The sequence below is a fragment of the Pleurodeles waltl genome, chromosome 3_2 (genome assembly GCF_031143425.1).
Source record: "Pleurodeles waltl isolate 20211129_DDA chromosome 3_2, aPleWal1.hap1.20221129, whole genome shotgun sequence".
NCBI lineage: Eukaryota > Metazoa > Chordata > Amphibia > Caudata > Salamandridae > Pleurodeles > Pleurodeles waltl.
In genome coordinates this window covers 39,327,216-39,351,525 of record NC_090441.1, presented here as the reverse complement: position 1 = coordinate 39,351,525, position 24,310 = coordinate 39,327,216, and the positions used below count along the sequence as shown (strand labels likewise).

The window sequence follows — 24,310 nt, the reverse complement described above, 5'->3', positions numbered from 1 at the left end:
TGCCCAGTGTGCCTCTATTTGGTCCACCATATAACGAGCCAGCTTCCTACACCGGGCTACTGAGCATGGCAATCAATCCTCTGATCAGGCTGCCCCTTTAAGAGGATCTTCTGTCGCAGCAGCAGGGGAGGGTTCTCCACCCGAACCTGTCCAGTCTCCACCTTCTTGCGTGGAGTTGGAGCGACGGCACTTGACAGCTTTTGACCTTCTGTCCGAAGTCTGTAATGTAGTTTTGGCAGCCATGCGTCCCTCCACCAAAACGGTATACACCTGTCATTGGAAGAAATGTGTGGCATGGTGCACATACAAGCCTGTTTACCCCCTTTCTGCCCCTCTCTCTTACGTTCTGTTATTTATTCCGTTGGCCCAGCAGGGCTCTGCTATCAGCACTCTCAAAGGTTGTTTGTATGCACTCTGCTTTTTTACGGTTGATTGATACACCTTCTTTGTTAAAATCTCCTATTGTGATTAGGTTCCTTAAATCCCTTACTCATGTTTCCTCCATCCCCATTCATTATGCTCTAAAGGAACTTGAATTTGGTTTTGTCTTTTCTGATGTGTGCTCCTTTAAGAGGCCTCTCTTGTGGCCATTACATCTGCCCACAGGGTGAGAGAGCTGCAGGCATCTTCATCTAAACTGCCCTACTTTTCTGTCTATACTGAAAAAGTGGTGCTTCGTACTAGGGCTTCCTTTCTTCCTAAAGTGGTTACACCCTTCCATGAAGGTCAGTACATCACCTTGCCTGCTTTTTACACACACCCTGCATCGTTCTAAAGAAAAGGAGAGACTCCATCACCAGGAGTCCAAAAGAGTGGTGGTGTTCTATCTTGACTGTACTAAAGAGTTCCAGGTGGATGATCAACTCTTTTCTGGTTAAGTGGGTGCAAAGAAAGTCTGGGCAATGCAGAAGAGAACCATCTCCAGGTGAGTCATACTGTGCATTAAAATGTGCTACACACTGGCTAAAAAGCACCCTCCTGAGGGTTTACGTGCTCCTTCTATCAGAGCTAAATCTGCAACTATTAAATTAGCATGCAGAGTTCTGGTCCTTGACATCTGTCAGACAGCAACGTGGGCATCTCTACACATGTTTACCAAACACTACTGCCTGGACAGTCAGGTCCGTAGGGACACTTTGCCCGTTCGGTCCTGCAGGAGTTTCTAGTGTGATTTTACTTCCCAGATGCAAAGGCGCAGACCCCATGGCTGTTCTACTATTGTAGGAAGCTGGCTCTATATATGGTTCACTAAAAAGAAGTACACCTTGCAGAGCGTCCAGTGGATCTCCAATTGGTTTGCAGAGGCAAAAGTAGAAAACACTAATGCTCTTTTTTGTGGTAGTGTGGGTGAGCAGTTAGGTTTATCTGAGGGTAGTGCTAAGCATTTGGTGTACTCACAGAGGCAATAAATGAGACACACGCTCAAAGAATAAATTCGAGACCAATTTAGAAAAAATTAAACTTTTTTAATATATAATTTAAACCCTAGAACTTCGTTATCAGGTAAGTTCAAGCATAAATACTGTTTAGTTTAAAAAATCGACAGTGCAATTTCAGAGTTCTTCAATGTTAACATATGGGAGGAAAGCACAGTCAGCAAAGAAGCACTTATTGATGACTCACAGGACCAATGTTGAAGACTTAAGATGAGTACTGGGTGTAGGAATCTGGCCTAGTGTGTGATGAGCACCTATGGTGCTATCACCTTATACCAGGTCCAGGTATCCCCTATTAGTAAAGTGTAGGCAGTGTCTAGGAAGCCACGGCTCTCTAGAGGTAGCTGTGGATGAGCAGCCAAGACTTATCTAGGAGACATGCAAAGCTTATGTAATACCACTATTGTCACACAGTATCTTATCACACTTGAAGGAACCACACAGTGTTACAAAAATAAAGTTACTTTATTATAGTAACACAACATGAGAATACTTATAGGCAGTTCGGTTTCCCCCAACTGGAGGTAAGTACACACTAATTATATACACATTAGTAATCAGTAAAATTGCATAAGACCAACAAGCATTGGCAATAGTTAGTAAAAATATACTAAGAAAGTTGAATGCGAGTTACAGTCCCCCACCCAAGGAAGTGGAGTTGTTAGAGGTGGGCTGGAGAAACTAGGAACCACAAGAGGTGAATACCAGAGTGACCCCCAGCGACAAGGAGAGCAGAGGTAAGTACCTGGTTTTCCCAAGGACTAACAGGAGGACTTAGAAAAAGGATTGTACAAGAACAGGACCAGACATGAAGAAACACAAAGATGTTTTCCGTTAGAAGAGGACCTGCAAAAGAAGGGGACAGAGTCAAGTCTGAGATGGAGTGTCCAGTGGGGGCAGGAGCCACTACCCACCCTTACGTGGATGGAGAACCTTCTGTGGATGGAGAACCAGGTCGACGAGAGAAGAAGATCAGCTATGGAGCCCAGGAGCTGAAGAGGAGTCCTTGGAGGGATGAAGATGGTGTCCCACGTTGGTTGTCAGTCGCATTCGGTCAGTGATGCAGAACCACCACAAAAAATCCTTGGCAAATGCAACAGGAGCAAAAGAAGAGTTGCGAGGCTGAAGAGGACTAACAGGGCCCAGGGGACTCGACCCAAGGAGAGCAGTCCGAGGTGCCCTCAGCAGTCGAGAGCCCACAGAAGCAGTTGCAGCCCTCACAGGCAACCCTCTGGCAGCAGGCATACAAAGTCACAGTGAGGCCCAGTCATCACACCTGAAGAGAAGTCCCATGTCGCTGGATCAGCAGAGAGGAGACTGTGGTTGGCGGGAAGAAGTGCTGGGGACCAGGGTACACGGGGCCTGATGATCCCTTGGAGCAGGAGCAAACAAGATTTAGTAGCTGCAAGAGACGCGGTGCACATGGGTACTGTCCTGCAAGGAGAGAGGCAAGGGCTTACCATCTCCCAGGTTGGACAGCTGGCAGAGAGGACCAATGGGACCACTCCAGGCCACCACCTGCGATGCAGGATCTATGCAGTTCCAGAAGAGGGCAGAGTCATGCAGCCATTCGTCGTTGCAGTTGGTGCCCTCAGGTGAAGGGGAGTAACTCCCTCACGCCAATTCCTTCTTGCTTCTTGGTGCAGGCTGAAGTCTCACTGACCTCAGAGTATGCACAGCCGGGGAAATGTTGCAGTTGTTGGAAGGAGCCAGAGAAACAATGTTGCAAAGCGGAGTTGTTGCAGAAGTTGCAGATTGTCCGTTCCTGAAGAGTCAAGTTGCGGTTCCAGTGGTCAGAAGACGAAGAGGAGTCCTGGTGGAATCTTGCATATCGATTCTGGAGACCCAACCTCAAGGAAGTCCCTAAATATCCTTAAAAGGGGGTTTGGTCACCTAGTAAGGCGATCACCTATCAGGAGGGGGTGTGACATCACCTGCCTGACCTGGCCACTCAGCTGTTCCCTGGGGCCTCTGCACATCTTGGTTTCAAGAGCAGGACGAGCTATATTTTGGTGCGGAGTCCATCGGAGAGTGCAGACAGGCTGGCGGCGTTTGTACCAAGTCAGCTGCTTCTTCTTCTCTTCTGCGTCTCTTATTTGTCCTTCTCTTCTTCGGGTACCAGGATCTGAATTCTAGGGTTCAGGGGTGCCACCTAAATGCTCAATTTAGGGGTGTTACATGGAGTGCAAGGTGGTAGCCAATGATCTAACCACCTTTAGGGTGACTACACCATTTGTATGACGTTTTCCACTGGGAAGTGGTGATAACCCAAATCCTAGTGGCCTAATTCCTTCCAAACAGAGATAGAGGAATCTAAAAGTGGTGTGGGCACACCTCCTAATCTGCCTAATTTTCCCATCTGTTCTGCCGTCTAAAGTGGGGTCAGGACAGAGGGGTTGGTCATCTCCGCCATCTGGAGAGACCTGGGCCTAATTATAAATGCGGCTATACCTTTGAAGCTTCCCACCCTGGAATGTCCATCCCGCCTGGGTGAGGTGCTAACACCCCTGCCCAGTATAGGCTTTTGTCTCTGGCCCTTGAGAGTGCTGGCTCTCACCTTGGGGGCCATAAACATGTCTAAGGTGGCTCAACTGGTCAAGACCAGTCAGTCAACACACTGGTAGTTGGTAGGTTTTCAGGGGGGCACCTCTAAGGTGCTCTCTGTATGCATTTATTAATAAACCCCTCACTGGAATCAGTGAGGTTTTATTAATCTAAGATGTTTGAAATAAAACATCCGTCTTCAGTGAAGCCATGATGTAGCTGGGAAACTCGTATTGACCAATGGCCAGCACATGTGTTTAAAATGGCTTCCCTGGTGACTTACTATATCTGAGAATCGACAAAGACATAGCAGGGGCATATGCTTGTGCAGGGATGCCCTCACATGTATTATAAAGCACCCTGTCTTAGGGCTGTAAGGCCTGCTAGAGGGGTGGGTTACATATATTACACGCAATCTTAGGGGTCATGGCACCTAAGCTGTGTGCCCTGTCGAGTTTTCAATTTTGGGAGCACCTTATCATGCAACCTGCAATGGAAGTCTGCATAAGGTTGGTGCTGGGTCCCTCAGAGTGTCACAAGTTGTGCTGCAGCTCTGAGGGGCCTTCTCTCAGTACTAATGCCCTAGGTACCAGGGGTACCATTAACTGGGAGCTGAAGGGTCTGTTCATTTGGGGATCAAGTGACCAGGTGTCTTGTTTCAGAGAAGAAACGAAGAAACACTGGCACTGGGGGCCTGGTTAGCAGGAACCCATTACACTTCAGTCTAAGTTGTATCTGTAGGAAGCTGGCTCTGTACACACTATTTCAAAATGATTTATAGTGTGCACAGAGTCCGGGAGTTCCCCAGAGACTTGACAGAGGCAATGATAGATAATACTAATGCTCTTTTTGTGGTAGTGTGGTCGAGTAGTTAGGCTTATCACAGGGTATTGTTAAGCATTTGTTGTACACACACCAGCAATAGAAGAAACACACACTCAATGACAACTCCAGACCGATAGGATTTTATATAGAATAATATCTTTCTGCTACTTTATTACTAGAACCACAAGATTCAGTTCAGAAGTAAATACTGTTGCAGGTAAGTACTTAGCATAGACATCAATGTAGCTTTGATTCACTTTAGTCAATTAAACAGTTTTTAAGAAAGCAGAGAATATCTATTTTAAAAGTGGACACTGCATTTTCTGAACAGTTCCTGGGGGAAGAAAATAAAGTACAGTTTTAGAGGTAAGTACACGACTTACAGTTCCAGTCTCCGGGTTATAGGTAGTCACTGTTGGGGGTTCAAGTTAACCCCAAACACCTACCACCAGCAACACGGGGTCGGCCGGGTGCAGAGGTCAAAGTTGAGCAATTTTAACGTGGGCTCCTATGGAGACAGGGGGTACTCGGAATTCGGTCTACCAGCAGGTAAGTACCTGCGGCTCGGAGGACAGACCAGGGGGGATTAGAAGAGCACTGGAGGGGCCACAAGTAGGCACCAAACATGCACCCTCAGTGGCACAGTGGCGGCTGGGTGCAAGGTGCAAACAGGACGTCGGGCTCCCAATGCTGGTCTATGAGGGGACCCCGGGGGTCCAGGGTGGTGTCTCGGGCACACCACCGGTCGGACAGGGAAGAGGGCCGCCTGCTGGTGGATGATGCACCGGGGGTTGATTTCTCCAAGGCCTGGGGTCTGCGGGTGCAGTGGTTCTTCAGGTGTTGGTTATCTTCGTCTGTAGGTCGCGGTCAGCTGGGTCCTCAGGATTCCCTCTGCAGGTGTTGTCGTGGAGGGGTTACCCCAGGGTGGACACTTGCTCACAATCGCCTGGGGACCCTTTCTGACTGGGTGGACCACCTGGACACAGACCGTGGGCGTCGGGTACACACAGGTCAGGACTCACACATACAGAGTGAGGTGGGAGTCCTTTAGAAGAGGTTTCTTCTTCTCTTGTTTGGACAGGGCCACTGTTCACAGGAGTTCTTGATCCTCTGCGATGCAGGCAGTCCTTTGGAGGTTTTTCAGAGGTCGCTGGTCCTGTAGGACGCGTCACCTTTCTTCTGCAATTTCTTTGAAGGAGGAGACAGGCAGAAGTGCTGGGGCCAAGTCAGTTGTTCTCTGCTTTTCTTCTCTGCTGGTGTTTCAGCTAAGTAGTCATTCTTCTTCTTGTGAGGTCATCAAGAATCTGGTGAGCTGGGTTCAGGGAAGCCCTTAAATCCTAGATTTAGGGGCGTGTTAGGGGTCAGAGGGAAGTAGCCAATGGTTATTGTCCCTGAGGGTGGCTACACCCTCCTTCTGTCCACTCCCTTTGGGGAGGGGGGGCACATTCCTATCCCTATTGGTCCCTGTCCTCCAAACCAATATGGAGGATTCTGCAGGGAGGGGGTCACTTTAGCTCTGGACACCATAGGGGTGGTCCCAGCTGAAATGGTCACTCCTCCTTGTTTTTCTGAAGTTTCCCGCTGAACTGGCCACCAAAAGTGGGGGATTTGTCCGGGGGGCGGGCATCTCCACTAGCTGGAGTGCCCTGGGGCACTGTAACACAAGGCCTGAGCCTTGCGGCTCACCACCAGGTGACACAGTTCCTGCAGGAGGGAGGTGTGAAGCACCTCCACCCAGAGCAGGCTTTTGTTTCTGGCCTCAGAGGGCACAAAGGCCCTCACCCTAGGGGGTAAGAAACCTGTCTGCTAGTGGCAGGCGGGCACAGACCTGTTAGTCCTACAATAGAGGATTGGGTAAAATACAGGGGGCATCTCTAAGATGCCCTCTGTTTGCATTTTTTAATATATCCCACACTGGCATCAGTGGAGGTTTATTGTGCTGAGAAGTTTGATACCAAACTTCCCAATATTAAGTGTAGCCATTATGGAACTGTGGAGTTTGTTTTGACATACTCCCAGACCATATACTTAATATGGCCACACTGCACTTACACTGTCTAAGAATGGACTAAAGCACTGTAGGGACATATTGCTCATGCAGCCATGCCATTACCTGTGGTACAGTGCACCGTGCCTTAGGGCTGTAAGGCCTGCAAGAGGGTTGACTTACCAATGCCACAGTCAGTGTTTTGTGGGCATGGCACCCTGAGGGTGATTCCATGTCGACTTTGCAGATTGTGTGTGTTATTGGGGAGAAAAAGGCAATGTCAGTGTACATGTGTTAGGTGAGGGGTCCCTTAAGGTGGCCCAACACATGCTACAGCCCTTAGGGACCCTCCCTGTACACTGGGCCCTTGATACCACTGGTTACTTTTACAAGGGACTTATCCGTGTGCCAGAGGTGTGCCAATTGTGGAAATAAGGATACATTTCTAGGGAAAGAACAATGGTGCTGGGGCCTGGTTAGCAGGATCCCAGCCACTCTGTCAAGTCAGCATCAATATCAGGCAAGAAGTGGGGGATAACTGCAACAAGTGCCAGTTTCCTACACAATCTAAAAGCCAGACAAAAAGTGTGTGTGCGTGTGTGTGGGGGGCGGTGTATTGAAACTGGAAACCAGCTCCCTAGATGGTGTTTCAAAAATACCCAGATACCAGGACCCTGTGTCGCCCATTGGAAAGGGCAGTTTACCACTGCTGCCAGGGCATCTGTCAGGAAGGCCATTGACTTGTGCCAATTAATGTGGACACACATAGGACCCTAAAAAATGTAGGATATCCAAGATTCTCGGCACTGAATGTTCAGGGTCCACCAGGTAGAAGAGGATGTCATCAGCGTATAATGAGATAACATCCGCCCAGCCTGAGTCCCATCAAAAGCCCTTGATTTGTGCGTCTATCCTGATCCACGATGCCAGGGGTTCAAGGAACACTGCAAATAGCAGGGGGAGAGCTGGCAACCGTGCGGGATCCAAGGTCAAGAGGATTCACAGCTCTTGCAAGTGCCCAGTGCGTGCCGGCAGCCCATCAATATCCTCATATTATGCCTTGTTGCTCTGTACGGCATGAAGCTGGATTGATCAGGACCAATAAAGGATTAAATCACCTGTATTATAGGCAGTTTGCCAGAACCTTGGCCCAAATCTTTGTTTCAGTAGTGATCAGGGAGATCGGCCCGTGGGAGGCAGAAACATCAACTGTCTTCCCATCTTCATGAATCAGGACAATCGTGACTTTTCGGAAGGTCAGTGGGCATGAAATTTGCTTCTGTAGCCACTTTAAACATGGAAAGCATTGGCTTCACCCCTTTCAATGTGACATATTTATAAAATTCAATCGGCCACATAATCGGTCTCGAGCTGCAATAACATCTCCTCTAGCTTCAGACAGTCCTCGTCCCTATCCCTTCTCAGGCCCACCCTTTGCAATCAATTAACCCCTCAGGACCGGCTTGTATGCCTCCCTGAGGTCGGTTGCCAGTCGGACAGAACACTAATTTTCTGTGAAGTAGCTGGCAGTAGCCTTAGCCACCATCGTTTTGGTCTCTTTATCTTTCATTTCCTGTGCATCAAGTCTCCATTCTATTGTCCGGCTCAGGACACCCATGTAAGCCTTGGTGAGCAGTGGTGACTGGTTCAGTATGCCCTGGGGGAGGAAGGTGGTACGAGAGTCATCTAAAATGTGGGCACTAAGAAGTAATTCACTCGGGACATAGCTCCCTATGACTTGGCTGTGTTTGAGTACTGGCGTGTGTCAAGGTTTGTCGACCACCATAAGTCAACAAGTCCCATAGTTTCCACAAAAGTGGCCAATTCTGTGTCAAGTATCGCCCGGTATCCGGATCTAATCATTCTGTCCATGCCTCCCTATAGTGTCAGATTGAGGTCCCCACCAACAATGGTTAATGCATCTAGGGAACTTGTCAGCCAGGCCCCGATGCATTCCAGACCCATGGATTGTAGACCCAGGGGAAAGTGCCATGACCCAATGACCACATCCTCCCCATAGCACGGACTGTGGATCGCAGCCTGACATCCATGTTATCATCCCAAGTGCTGTGGACTTCCAACGATAAAGAGTGGCGAATCAGGATTCCGATCCCCCTGGATCCCCTTGTGAATCCTGCAGGTGCCAGTACTTTGTACCTGCCTCTGGTGTGTGTACAACAAATGCTTAACACTACCCCGTGATAAGCCTAACTGCTCGACCCCACTACCACAAATATAGTATTAGTATTATCTATTATTGCCTCTGTCAAACCTCTGGGGAACCCCTGGCCTCTCTGCTCACTATATCTCATTTTGATATGGTATATACAGAGCCAGCTTCCTACATACTTATTAATATATTCGGCACAATAGACTGTAAAAGGGTCATTGAGGTTTTTGAGTCCCACATGGGTTTCACAGGAACAGCAATGAGTTGATTTATCTCTTACCCTTCAAACTACACACAGCTTGTAAGAACAGGAAATCACTGGTCTGACACTAATGTGGTCAGGTGGAGTTCTTAGGGGCTCTATATTTGCTCCTAAATTATTCATATGGAGCCAATGAGTATCTTTGATTAAGTATACTGGCATATTAATTTACCAGCACTTGGATGTCATGGAACTGTACATGAATACTTCTTCCTTCTTGGACATCATAGGTCTCACAACAGCCTTACAAATATTTAAACATCGATGCCTGCCTTACTGAAGTGGTTGAGATAACTTCAATTTAAAATAAACACTAATTGGAAGGATACATTAAAATCTGAATGCGTTTCACCTTCTCTGTCCCAAAACGTTTTACATCTTTGGGTTTTTGAATATATTTAGTCCATAGATTCATTCTCACCATGAAAACAGACATGTACTGAAAGGTAAAATCAGCTAGACTACAACTTGCTTTGGAACACCTTAAACCCCCTGCTAAGTCAGCCCGACTTCCATAATGTCATTCAGTCTGTAATCAGTTCTCAGATTCATTATGGAAGTGAGCCACTCATAAAAGCTTCTCAAAACTACCTGACATCTATGAAAGCCCAGTTGCATTTAACAACGAAAGTCATTATAGGCCCAAAAATATTTAGGGCCTGATTTAGAGTTTGGCGGACTGGTTACTCTGTCACAAACGTGAACGATATTTCGCCCACTGTATTACGATTACCATGGGATATAATGGGGAATGGGATATCCTCCACATTTGCGACTGAGTAAGCCCATTCGCCAAACTCTAAATCAGACCTGTAATCCCTTAACACCAATCTTGCGGAACTTTCACACTGGAGGCTCGACATAAATTCAAATTTTCATGTTTTATAGCCACACCTCTGATGTTTTTCCCTTTTTACTTATATTTCCTCTCCTTCTGAATGGCCTTTCTATCTGATAGAGACTCCTGGTTGCAGATTCCTTAACTTAGAATTTTCCCTCAAGCGTTGTGATCCGGAGACTTTTATTCGGGCAGTACCCCTGGGCACCGACAGGTGGCGCCAGTCAACTCTGGGTGCGTCGTTGGCATTGTGGTCGCCAGGCTGACGTTGCGGTCGTATATAGGCGCCACCCCGGCGCATTGATGTCAGATCCAGAGAAGAGCTACTCCTAGTTATTTTTTGACGAACTGCATACTTTTGTCAAATTCTTTTTGATGAGTTTTGCATGCAGCGAGGGATGTCCTGGATGAACGTTTTAAACCCTGTGACTCCTGTCACCAAATGATGTCGGTGACAGATCCGCATGTCGTCTGTCTTTGGTGTCTGGATCGCAACCACTACCTGAAGTTGTGCTCCGAGTGTCGTGCCATGAACCTAAAGGCTTTGAGGTAGAGGTCACTAAAGCTCATGGCAGCCCCCGGCGCTCGACTCCACAATGCTGCCGGTCTCGTTTAAGAGGAAGGTCATGAGACTGCTCGCAGAGTCTTCACCATTCCTCCTTGTCCCATTCCAGGTCCTCAGGATGCTCGAGTCACAAGAAGAAGAAGTCAAAGAAGGGCAAATGTTCTTCGTCTTTGTCCCATCGCTTGGACTACGCAACACGGGAAGTGCATCGAGGTTCTAGGCCTCAGTCTTCAGAGCCTGCGTCTGGGTTGGCTCCGTGCCTCCCTGACTTTCCGGGAGCAGATACCACCCCTGCCCAGTTGAAAGAGTTCTGTGAGGCCATGCGCCTCATCTTTGGGCAAACTGATCTGTCCTTGGTGACGTCGAGCCCAGGAGGGTCGGTAAGGGCCCCCTCGGGTTTCGCGCCGGCATCTTCTGCCTCGACTTTGGGGGGCACCTCCGGATCCGCTGTTGGATCTGTACCAACACCAGTTGGGCCAACACAACCTTTCCCGGTGTCGGGACAGACCTCCTGACTGAGGTGCTTCAGCCTGGCGGTTCCACCTCGGAACCCCTTCTACCCTTTAATGAAGGCTTTACGGACATCCTACTGGGTACCTGGTCCAGACCCAGCACAGGGGCTCCTGTGAATAGGACGGTTGCCGTCGGCCTGTGACGACCAACCCAAAATTACTGACTCAACATCCTACGCCTGAGAGCCTTGTTATCCAGGCTTCCTCTTCTTCTGACTCATTCCCTTCCACTCCCCCCAGATAGGGAATCAAAAAGACTGGATGACTTTGGAAGTAAATTGTTTTCTTCTGCCAGTCTGACACTGCGGTCCATGAACACCGAATGCCTTTTGGGTCACTACTCCAATACACTGGGATACAGTCGCGCAGGTGCTGCCTCAAGTCCAGGAGGAGGCACGGGCGGTTCTCTCCCAAGCTGTTACTGATGGGAGTGAGGTAACAAAGTTCATGATTCGTTATGGGCTGGATAAGAACTCACTAGGTAGATCCGTTGCATCGACAGTGGCCTTGCGGCGCCACGCCTGGTTGAGGACATCTGGCCTTTCAGGGGATGTCCAGCAATCTCTAATGGACATGCCCTTTGATGCCACCCATCTCTTCAGAGACAAAGCCAAATCAGCGCTTGAGCGCTTTAAGGACTCCTGGGATACGGCTCGGTTCCTTGGCCTCATAGCTGCTCCTCACCCCACACAGTCAGCTTTTTGCCCCTTTCGTGGCTACAGAAGGGGCACCCAGCTGCATCCATTTCCACCCGGCTACTGACCCGCACATGCTTCACAGTCTCTGCGCGGCCTCGGGATCCCACATGCTTGTAGATCTGGGAACCATCGGTCCACCCAGTCCACCGCCTCCAAGCTTTCCTAGTCCGTTGGAACATCCTGGACCAGTTGGCGGCAGGAACCGCCATCACCTGCATCACTTGGAATCCATCAACATGGGCAAGTGGGTGTTGCAAATTGTCTAGAGGGCCTACTCCCTCCCCTTCAAAACTTCCCCTCCGGCCTTGCAACCATCATACTATCATCTGTCAGAGGATCATTTGGCACTTCTTTGCGAGGAAGTCACAGCTCTCTTGGCCAACGGAGCCATAGACAGGGTCCCTGTCCCAGAAGTAGGTTGTGGTTGTTAGTTCCTCTATTTTCTGGTGCCCAAAATGGACAAGGACTTTCTCCCTATCTTAGATCTCCGGTCTCTCAATCTATTCCTCAAGAAGGAGAAGTTCAAATTGCTTACTCTAGCTCAGGTCCTGTCTGCCCTTTACCCTGAGGACTGGATGGTAGCGCTGGACGTGCAGGACTCCTATTTCCACATTCCCGTCCTGCCGGCCCACAGATGTTACTAACGACTCGTGGTAGGTCACGAGCAGCTCACCCTGCTCTCCTTTGACCTTACCAGCGCCCCTTGAGTGTTCACGAAAGTGATTCTGGTGGTTGCAGCTCATCTGCGTAGGTTAGGGGTTTCTTCCCCTATCTCGATGACTGCTTGTTGAAGGTGAACTTGGCCCAGGCTGTCATCTCCCACCTCAGGACTACAGCGAACCTCGTACATTTGCTGGGGTTCACTATAAGCGTGCCGAAGCCCCACCTGACTCCCTCTCAGATGCTCCCTTTCATCAGATCTGTTCTGGACACAGTGCAGTTTCGGGCTTACCCTCCCGAAAAGCGAGTCCAGGATATTCAGGCTATGATTCCGATGTTTCAGCCTCCATCCTGGATTTTAGTAAGAATGACTCTGAGGCTGCTGGGCCTCATGGCCTCCTGTTTCCTGCTGGTCGAACATGCCAGATGGCAAATGCGGGCTCTGCAGTGGGACCTGAGGTTCCAGTGGGCGTAGCATCAGAGTAACCTCGCCAACATGGTCCAGACCTCAGAGGGGACTGCACTGTATCTGCAGTGGTGACTGTCAAATCCAGATTGGGTCAGCGCTCAAATCTCTCTCCCTTCCCCAAACAGATCTCAAAGCAGTGACAGATGCGTCACTCCTGGGATGGGGTGGCCACATGGGAGAGACAGAGATCAGAGGCCTCTGGCGGAGCCGGGTGTAGGAAGCGGGAACCTATGGTGTTATCACCTTATACCAGATCCAGGTATCCCCGATTAGTAAAGTGAAGGCAGGGTCTAGGAAGCTAAGGCTTTCTAGAAGTAGCTGTGGATGAGCAGTCAAGACTTATCTAGGAGACATGCAAAGCGTATGCACTACCACTGCAGTCACACAGCATTATCACACATGAAAGAACTACACAGTGTTACAAAAATAAAGGTACTTTATTATGGTAACACAACCACAGGAATACTATTAGGCAGTCCCCCCAACTGGAGGTAAGTAATCACACTAATTATATACACAATAGTAATCATTAAGGAGCATAAAAACAACAAGCATTGGCAAAAGTATTAGAAAACAGTGTAGGCCCAAGGGTAGGGCCAAACCATATACTGAATCAGTGGAATGCGAGTTACTGTCCCCCACCCAAAGATGTGGAATCCCAAGAGGTGAGTCCCAGAGTGACCCCCAGCGACCAGGAGAGCAGAGATAAGTAAGTGGTTTTCCCCAAAACCAACAGGAGGACTTTGGAAAAGGATTGTGCAAGACCCAGACCAGACTGGAAGAACCCAAAGGTGGATTCTGGCAGAAGAGGACCTGCAAAGTAAAGGGACCAAGTCCAGTTCGTCCTGGAGTGTCTGGTGGTGGCTGGAGCCACTACCCACCCTTCTGTGGATGCAGGACCAGGTCAGTGGAGGGACGAAGAAGACCAGCTGTGCAGCACAGGAGCTGAAGTGGAGTCCCTGAAGTGATGCAAGAGGTGTCCTACGTCGGTTGTCGGGTTGCAGTGGGTCAGTGGTGCAGGAAGACCACCAACAAACCTTGGCAAATGCAATATAAGAAAAGGATGAGTTGCAAGGCTGAAGAAGACCAACAAGGCTGAAGAGGACCAGCATGGCCCAGGGGACTCGACCAAAGGAGGGGAGTCTGCAGTGACCCTCAGTAGTCGGTTGATTAACGAGAAGAAGAGGCAGCCCCCACAGCCAGCCCACTGGCGGCAGGCACAGCAAGTCGCAGTGAGGTCCACTCAGCACACCTGAAGGGGAGTCCCACGTCGCTGGAGCAGCGGAGAGGAGACTGTGCTTGGCAGGAAGAAGTGCTGGGGGCAGGGCTACATGAAGCCTAAAGATTCCTTGGAGCAGAAACAAATAAGCCTTGGTAGTTGCAAGAGTCGTGGTGCACAGATGAACTGTCCTGGAAGGAGAGGCAAGGACTTACCATCTCTCAAGTTGGTCAGCTGGCAGAGAGGACCAAGGGGACCAATCTAGACCACCACAGTCCATGCAGGATCTGCTCAGTTGAGAAGATCCACACAGCCAGTTGTCATTGCAGTTGGTGCCTGCAGATGCAGGAGAATGACTCCTTTACTCCAAGAGAGATTCCTTCTTACTTCTTTGTGCAGGCTGGAGTCCCCTCGACCTCAGAGGATGCACAGCCGGGGAAATGTTGTAGTTCCTGGACAGAGCCGGAGAAACAATGTTGCAAAGTGGAGTTGTCTCTGTAGTTGCAGATTGTCGCTTTCTGAAGAGTCCAGTTGCAGTTTCAGTGAACAGAGGATGAAGTAAACGATGCAGAGGAGTCCAGATGGAATCTTGCACTTTGAATCTAAGGACCCACCAAAGAGGAGATCCTCAGTAGCCCTAAAAGGGGTCTTGGTCATCTGCAAGGTGACCACCTATCAGGAGGTGACTGTAACATCACCTGCCTGGTGTGACCACTCAGATGCTCCCGGGGCCTCTGCCCATCTTGGATTCAAGATGGCAGAATCAAGGGGCCACCCGCAGGAGCTCTAGGCACCACCACTGGGGTAGTGATGGGCAGGGGAGGGGTCTCTCCCCCTTCCATTGTCCAGTTTCGCTGCAGAGCAGGGACCAGGGGTCCCTGGACTGGTGCAAACCGGTTTATGCAAGGAGGGCACCAAATGTGCCCTTCAAAGCATACCGGTGGCTTGGGGAGGCTGCTGCTCCGAAGCCTTTTCACACCTATTTCCAATGGAGAGGGTGTTAGCTCCCTCTCCTACAGGAAATCATTTGTTCTGCCATCCTCATGAGAGAGCACATCTTGACCTGTTCTATCCAAGAAAGTTTACGCCAGCTTCTAATGGACTATAAGCTGACCAACCCCAGAGAGCTGGGGAGGCAGCTGATGAGTGGTTGAGAAACCGGGTCAAGCAGCAGGAGGGCAGAAACCTGTCTGAGTGGTGGCATCAGTGTGGGCTTCCCAGAAAACACCAAAAGGCTGATAGGATGTAGTACTTAGGGTCCTCTAAGGACCCCCAGAGTGCATGGACTCATACATCCAATACTGGCAAAAGTATTGGAGTATGATTACAACATGTTTTATACCAAACGTGCCCAGGTTCGGAGTTACCATTATGTAGCTGGACACATTTAGTGACCTGTGTCCAGTACACGGGTAAAATGGCTTCCCCACAATTACACATTCTAGTGTAATGGAACTGGAGTTCATAGGGGCACCTCTGCTCATGCAGGGGTGCCCTAACACACTGGAACCTGCACCCTGTCCTCTGGGCTAGGAGGGCCTACCATAGGGGTGACTTACAGTGATCTGGTGCAGTGACCTTTGGTGAAAGGGTGCATGCACTTTTTCACGAAGGCTGCAATGGCAGACCTGCAGGCACATTTTGCATGGGCACCCATAGGAGGCACAGTACGTGCTGCAGCCCATGGGGAACCCCTGGTGCCCCAATGTCCTGGGTACCTAAGTACCATATACTAGGGACTTATATGGGGGCACCAGTATGCCAATTGTGGGGTAACCAACCAAATTTAGAGGGAGAGAGCACAATTACTGGGCTCCTGGTTAGCAGGATCCCAGTGAAAACAGTGGAAGCATACTGACAGCAGGCAGAAAGTGGGGGGTAACCATGCCAAAAAGAGGGTATTTTCCTACATCCGGGCTCCACATCAACCATTTGGAACTCCGGGCAATCCGACTTGCATTGAAAGCATTCCTTCCCTCTCTCAAAGGGAAAGTGGCGCAGGTGTTTACCAACAACACCACAGCCATGTGGTACTGCAACAAGCAAGGCGGAGTCGAGTTGTGGACCCTCTGTCAGGAAGCTCTTCGCCTCTGGGCTTTGCTGGAATGCCAGGGTATTTCCCTGGTGGTTCAACATCTGGCAGGTTCTCTGAACCCTACAGCAGGCAAACTCAGCTGTCGATGCATAATCAATCACGAATGGCATCTCCATCTGGAGGTGACGCAAAGTCTCTTTCATCAGTGGGGAGAACCTTGGTTAGATCTGTGCTCCTCTGCAGAGAACGCACAATGTTAGCTATTTTGAGTGTTGGAGTTTCCAAGGCGGCAGTCGCTCTGCAGCGCTTTTCGTCTCGAGCGGAGCTCAGACCTCCTTTACACCTTCCCGCCAATACCACTTCTGGCCAGAGTTCTGAAAATTGATCAGGCGTGACCAGGCCCAGGTAATCCTGGTGGCTCCGGACTGGGCACGAAGAGTCTGGTATCCTGAGCTATTGAGCATTGACATCGATCCTCCGATCAGACTGCCCCTTCAGGAGGATTTTCTGTCCCAGCAGCAGGGGACGGTCTTCACCCCTCCTGTCCAGTCTCCTCCCCCTTGGACGGAGATAGAACCTTGGATGGAGATTGAGCAGCGGCAACTGACAGCTTTCAACCTTCTGCCCGAAGTCTGTGATGTTATCTTTGCAGCCAGAGGTCCCACTCCCAAAATGGTATACGCCTTTTGTTGGAACAAATCTGTTGATCCCCTTTCTGCACCTCTCTCGGAGGTGCCCCTCCACATTCTTTCTCTTGCCCAGCAGGGCTCTGCTCTGGGCATGCTCAAGGGTTATTTGTCTGCCATCTCTGCCTTTTTAAGACTGCATGACCAACCTTCTCTGTTCACATCTCCCATTGTTGGGAGTTTTCTTAAAGGACTCACCCATATGTTCCCTCCTATCCTGTTAATAATGCCCCAGTGGGATTTGAACTTGGTCCTCACATATCTCATGTGTGCTCCTTTTGGAGCCACTCCACAACTGTCCCCTGCGGCTCTTGACTCTTAAAACTGATTTCTTGAATGCCATCACCTCTGCTCGTGGAGTGAGTGAGCTCCAGGCTTTCTCTTTGAAGCCACCATTTCTAGCTGTCCATCGTGATAAAGTGGTGCTGTACCAAGCCTTCTTTCCATCCCAAAGTGGTGACACCTTTTCATGTAGGCCAATCATTCACCTTGCCTACTTTTTACGCACCCCCACATCCTTCTCATGAGGAGGAGAGACTCCACCGCCTGGATCCCAAAACAGTATAGGCATTCTACCTCAATCCTACCAAAGATTTCCAGGTGGATGATCAACTGGTTATGTGTGTGAGAACAAAGGAAGGGCGGTGCAGAAGAGGCGAAAAAGCAACCCCCTGAGGGTTACCGTGCTACTTTCACCAGAGCAACTGCTGCTACCACAGCGATAGCACGTGGAATCCCAGTCCTGGATATCTGCCAGGCAGCGATGTGGGCATCCCCGTGCCACTGTCACTAAGCATTACTGCCTGGATAGTCAGGTCCGCAAAGACGGCTACTTCGACAATTCGGTCGTGCTGGACTTTTAGGTGTGATCTTAGTTTGCAGCCCACCACTGGGGATGGTATTGCTAGGGCATCTGTTCTAAGGTATGGAATCTGCAACTATAAGTCTCTATCAGATGAACAAGTTACTTACCTTTGGTAACGATGTATCTTTGGTAACGATGTATCTGGTAGAGACATATTCTAGTTGCAGGTTCCTTACCGACCCGCAGTTCCTCCCCGCTTTGCAAACTGATTTCTGGGGGCAGGGACTTCCCTTTTAAGTGCCCTAGTTATGACGCATCATTCTCAGTGTTCTTCATGGCTCCGCGCTACTGGCGTGGAAAGTCGTGAAAAGAAACGGACGTCCACTCGCTGGGGTGGTGCTTATATACGACTGTGATGTCATTGGTGACAACGAACCAAGCGCAGTCGACCAACGTCACCTGACTGCGCGCAGGGGTATTGCTTGAAGAAAAGTCTCTGGATCCAGTCTGATGCCTGGGGGAAATTCTAAGGTAAGGAATCTGCAACTAGAATATGTCTCTACCAGATACATCGTTACTGAAGGTAAGTAACATGTTCGATAGAGACTTCTAACTGCAGATTCCTCTCCTTGAGAAGATTTCCAAGAGCCAAACTGGATCTGGCCATCTGTCAATATCAGTGCCCTCGCTCAATGGTAGGGGGTGTTGTTTGGCTTAGCTCCAGATCCGTCCTCCCTGATGTAATGTTGGAGCAACTACATTTGTACCACTTCTGCACGCTGTCAATTCCTTTCTTTCTGTGCCTGCTGATGCAGATCCAGAGTTCCATCTATCCTGTTAGTTTGGCAAAATTATTTTCTTTCTATTATGTAAACCACAACTTTTAAACCATGCAGGAACTCTCATCGCCAGATGGTGGTGACGAACACCTGCAGTGGCTGTCTCTGGTGTCTTTTCTACAGGCATGACTCAGCATCGTGCGACTGCTATGTCAAGATGAACCAGAAAGCTGTCTTGAGATGGTAAAACAACGAAAGGGAGCACACTGTCTACACTCCAGCAATAGAGTATGACCCCAATGCATCATGGTAAATGCAGTCAAATTCGTAGTCCGTTCAGAAAGTAATAAAGTCTTTAACCTCCATTGCAAGTGCTGTATATCCCTGTACACGTGTTTCTGGGTTTAGCCCGTCATTAGCAGGGAGCAGCATGGTATCGGGCTTGCTTGAAATGCCGCCAAATGTCTTCTTGGGTTTATGTACACCTCATGGCCCACAGGTGCCTCACCAAGGCTCGTCAGCCATGGCTCAAGAGAGCTGTCATTAAACATAAAAAGGGAGCACACTGCCTACACTCCAGCAACAAAGTATGACCCCAGTGCATCATGGTAAATGCAGTTGAATTCGTAGTCCGTTCAGAAAGTAGTAAAGTCTTTCACCTCCGTAGGTGCAGCAAGTGCTATATATCCTTGTACACGTGTTTCTGGGTTTAGCCCGTCATCAGCATGACCCATTTCTGCCTTTATCTTTCCCCATTATATCACAAATATGTTAGTAAAGGCGTTTTCAACCTGCATGTCTCACACATTAAGAAGGCTTAGTGAACTGGGCATTTGTGCTTCGGATTGATAAATGGCAGAAGAACTGTAAAATTTTGAGGAAACTAGGGATTCTAAGAGAATGGACTGCTATAGAACTTTAAATTTTACTGAAAATCACTGAAAATGCCTTCTTTTGGTTTCATTTATTGAATCATCTGAGATTAGTGTACATCTCTAAAAGAAAGAAAAAAAAAAGAAAGTGTAGTAGTATGTGTAATAAAACATTACAATATTTTTTTGACCTTGGAACCTAAAAACCTCTATGTAACCCTGAACTTGGTACTTGGCCAGGAATAATTTTTCTAAGCTAAAAACGTAATCTCCCTGTACCTAAAATATGCAAATTAAATATTTAAAAAACAACTTTACAATTAAATGACTTCCCTATCCCAACTAGCCATAACATCATGGTGTTTGTAAGCCGGTCTTATTTGTACCCTGAACAACATATTGCTATGTGTACAGCATTCCCAGTAAAATGTGCTCTTATTGGAAAATTGTTTGGGTGCTCCAAAGAGCAGTTGCTGCTTTCTTCTGTGTGTGAAACTGACATGACCCAGCACCACAAAAAAAAAACTAAAACTTTCAAAACAAGTGGCGAAGCAGCATGCGTATTGAGAATTATCTAGGACTGCAGAAGTAAAGGTAATTTGAAGACAGGGATGGGTGGTGAGGATAGAACCTAAGTGTCTGGGAAAAGGCTCATAGCTTTGTGGTCTTTCACGTTCTGTGTGCTGACAAAGTAGGATTATCTAAACAGATAAGTTTCTGGGTATTTTTAAAGTTAATAATGAGGTTTCTTTTGAAGCTGCAAGGGATTCAGGGGTAGCAATAGAGGGGCTTAGTGGTGGCAAAACAGCCCTTTACAAACAATGGCATAGGATAGTAGATGGGTGCATCCATTATATCTCCAACCAATGCACTAAATGGAGTACAGGAGAAACTATTTATCCATTAAAGTTTTGATTGTCTGCACCATGGGTGTTTCTTTGGATTTGCGCTGTCCTCTTGTTGCACCTCGTGTAGTGTACATTATGGAGGTCATTATGACCCTGGCAGTAGGTGATAATGTGGCGGTAGTACCGCCAACAAATGGCGGTACATACCGCCACATGATGACATTGGTGGGTTGGCTGCAGCCAACCCGCCAATTTACCATTCCTATTGCCATGGCGGTAGCAGCCGCCGAGCCGGACATAACAATCTCCATCCCGGCACCCGCTATTGTACCGGCGGCGGCATTTTGAGCCTGCCTACTGCCATGGTTTTCGTGGCATTCGCAACACCACGAAGACCATGGCGGTAGGCCCTACCAGTGACAGGGAATTCGTTCCCTGTCACTCGTAGGAGGCTCACCCACCCCCCCAAACACTCCCCAAACACTCCCCAGACGCCCCCAACCCCACTCCATTCATGCACCTCCCCTTCTGATCTCTTCCTCCCCATACACGCACACGAGCAGACACGCACCACGTATACACACACTCACTCACACTGGCATACATGCATTCATTCACACATGCATCCATTCATTCTTGCACACATCCGTACACACATTCACACTGACATGCAGAAATGCATTCACATTTCCTTTAGTACACGAATTCTCACCCATGCATACACCCACCCACACAACACTACACACACAGTCGCATACACGCGCACACTCACACATACATGCACACAACCCCACCTCCCCCCACATACACACACACACACACACACACACACACCCCCACCCCTCCCCTGTCAGAAGCCCAGCTTACCTGTATCCAAGGGGTCTTCTGGCAGGGAACGGGATTGGGCCCTGCTACCGCCAGAGGCTCCTGCCAGCAGAACACTGCCAGGCCGTATCGTGTTATGATACGGCTGGTGGCGGTCTACTGGTGGTAGCAGCGCCACCTTACCACCATCCACCAGTATGGCCACAGCCAGATTTCCACCCTTTTTGTGGCGGAAATCCGTCTGTGGTCATAATTTGGTGAACTGATAGTAGCCGCGGCGATGGTCTTTTGGCTGCCGTCGCCACATCGGTAGGCAGCTTTTACCACCAATGTGTCTCCTATTTGAAAGACCAACTCTTGTAATGCGCATGTGAATGCAAAAGTGCACCTTGTATGTTTGATAGGCAGTATTCTGGGAGCGCAGTCTTTCTTTGCTGGACATATTGGAAGGCTAAGTAACATTCAGAAGAGTGAATCCATGCGTGATACATTTTTTCTGAGTCATTTAACACTTTATGTAAAGATGTTTCGTCCCTTATAAGTAATGTGAAATTTGGTGAGTTTCAATTCTTGATGAATTCTTGAGTTTCATTTCATTTATCATTTGAATGCTTTATCGATGTGTGGATTACAAGGACTAGTAGTCTTGCTACAGCTTCATCAATACGGGCTAGTTCTTTTAATGGCACTGAGACAAAAGTGTTTTGCTTACTGATTACTAGCATTAAATGACAGTAATGCAAACTTAGATTTGTTTATTTGTAGTGTTTGTCCTACTTGAGGTTTATTTGTGTAATATTTGATGGTTATTGTTTTTACTTGATGATGCCTTTCTTAATTTCAGTTAAGCAAGAAATCTGTACTTGATGATTTTGGGTAATCTGCTGATGACATAGGGCCTGATTCTAACTTTGGAGGACGGTGTTAAACCGTCCCAAAAGTGGCGGATATACCACCTACCGTATTACGAGTTCCATAGGATATAATGGACTCGTAATACGGTAGGTGGTATATCCGCCACTTTTGGGACGGTTTAACACCGTCCTCCAAAGTTAGAATCAGGCCCTTAGTGCCTATTTGACACTTCTTATGTGCTAGGAATTGCTGTGATTGTTCTGGTGTTTTGACCCTTCTTTTGAAACATTGATTACCCAGCAAATGTTCTTCAACTTAAAGGTTTGATGGAGATGTTATCACAACAGATGAGAGAATACGGATGCTGGCTCAAAAATGGCAGCCCGGGAAGCGGTTAAGATCTGAAGATCTGGGCTCAAAAGCAGTTGATACAGATATGATCATCTTACCTTCTCTTGTAGGTAGCTCTGAATTAATTGAATGCAATATGTAGCACTGATTTATGCAGTTATGAAAGGATTACATACTGAACTTTCTGTCCATAGTATTCTTGTTGCTGTTTTTCAATATATCCTGTATGACTAAGTTAGTTCATTTAAGGATCTATTAATTTTTTTATTTAAAGAAGGAGATATTATTCATAGAAGAACACAGTTTTTGTTTTATTATACACGTTATGTATAATATGTAAATTATTTAGCCTGGAATTTGAGAATGTTTATCTCTAGGCCACTGGATCCAACCTGTAGGAAGCGGGCTCTGTATATTCTATATCAAAAAGAGATATAGGGACTGATTACGACTTTGGCGGAGGGGATTACTCTGTTTCAAATGTGGCGGATATCCCGCCCGCCGTATTACGAGTTCCATAGGATGTAATGGACTCGTAATTCGGCGGGCAGGATATCCGTCACTTTTGAGACAGAGTAATACCCTCTGCCGAAGTCATAATCAGGCCCTTAGTGTGCACAGAGTCCTGGGGTTCCCCAGAGACTTAACAGAGGCTAAAGAAGATAATACTAATGCTCTCTTTTGTTGTAGTGTGGTCGAGAAGTTAGGCTTATCAGAGGGTGGTGCAAAGAATTTGTTGTACACACTCAGGTAACAAATGAGGCACAGATTCAATGACTAACTCCAGGCCAATGTATTTATATTGGAAAATACATATTTTGTTACTGTATTTCTAGAATCAAAAGGATCTTGTTGCAGGTAAGTACATTTGTAAGTAAGTATAGAACATATGAATCAATAGAACTTTGTTTGAATTTGGCAAGATAAACGGTTTTCAAGTAAGTTGCAAAATTCTGATGTAAAAGATTACTGCAATTTTCAATGCAGTTCTGGGGAGAAGAAAAGTTAGTGCAGATTTGAGGTAAACATAAGACTTACAGTTCCAGTCTCCAGGGGTTAGGATCTCCACATGTTGGGGTTCAAGTTAACACCAAACACCCACCACCAGCAACATGGGATCGACTGGGTGCAGAGGTCAAAGTTGCTGGAAAATTTAAAATGGGATCCTATGGAGACGGGGCACTCGGAAATAGATCTTCCAGCAGGTAAGTACCCGTGTCTTTGGAGGGCAGACCTGGGGTGGGGTTAGGTGAGCGCCGGGGGTGGCCACAGGTCAGCACCAAACACACACCCTCAGCGGCACAGGGGTGGCCGGGTGCAGGGTTCAAACTCAACGTCGGGCTTCCAGTGCTTTTCAACAGGGGGATCACAAGTAGGCTGCAGGCTGGGTCCGAGAGGTAGGTCTAAACACAGGCTGGACAAAGAGGAGGGCCGCCTTCGGAACGTTGCTGCACTGGAAGTCTGGTACCCAAGGCCAGGGAGCTGCGGGTGCAGGGTATCTTCTGTCGTTGGGTATCTTCGTCCGGATCCTTCACGGACAGGGTAAACCTCTGGATTTAGGATGCAGATGTTGTTGTGTTGATCAGGTGGGGTCAACCCAGGGTGAAAACGAGGTCGGGGACCTGCTCTAGTCCATTGGGCCACCTGGACATGGGCCGTGGGCCTAGGGGGCAGAGTGGGCACAACTCGCGAATCCGGGGCGGTTTCGAAGTCCTTCGCTGGAGTTTCTTCAGGGCAGCTGTCCTTGGGAGTTTGTGATCCTGTACTGGGAAAGCAGTCCTCTTGGGGTTTTGATTAGGTCGCTGGTCCTGCAGGATTTGTTGTCTTTTTGTAGCAGGAGCTTCAGAAACTGCAGAGAGGATGGTAGGGCTGGGGCCAAGTCAGTTGGTGTCTGTGGTCTTCTATGCTGGGGGTCAACTTAGCAGTCATTCTTCTTTCTTTTTGTCTTCTTCTTGAGGTCGTCAGGAATCTGGTGAGCTAGGTTCAGGGGTGCCCTTAAATACTAGATTTAGGGGCATTACAGGAGTAGGAGGGCAGCAGCCAATGGCTACTGTCCCTAAGGGTGGCTA

At 48.4% G+C, this 24,310-nt stretch overlaps 1 protein-coding gene across 2 annotated transcripts in view; it reads left to right on the top strand.

Annotated features, from left to right (window-relative positions):
- The window catches only part of ZZEF1 (zinc finger ZZ-type and EF-hand domain containing 1), a 1,404,152-nt gene that overhangs the window by 1,139,541 nt on the left and 240,301 nt on the right, over positions 1-24,310 (top strand). For both annotated transcript variants that reach the window (XM_069226690.1, XM_069226689.1), the window contains exon 47: positions 22,212-22,347. In XM_069226690.1, the coding sequence (XP_069082791.1) occupies positions 22,212-22,347 (136 nt within the window). The remainder of the gene's footprint in view (positions 1-22,211; positions 22,348-24,310) is intronic.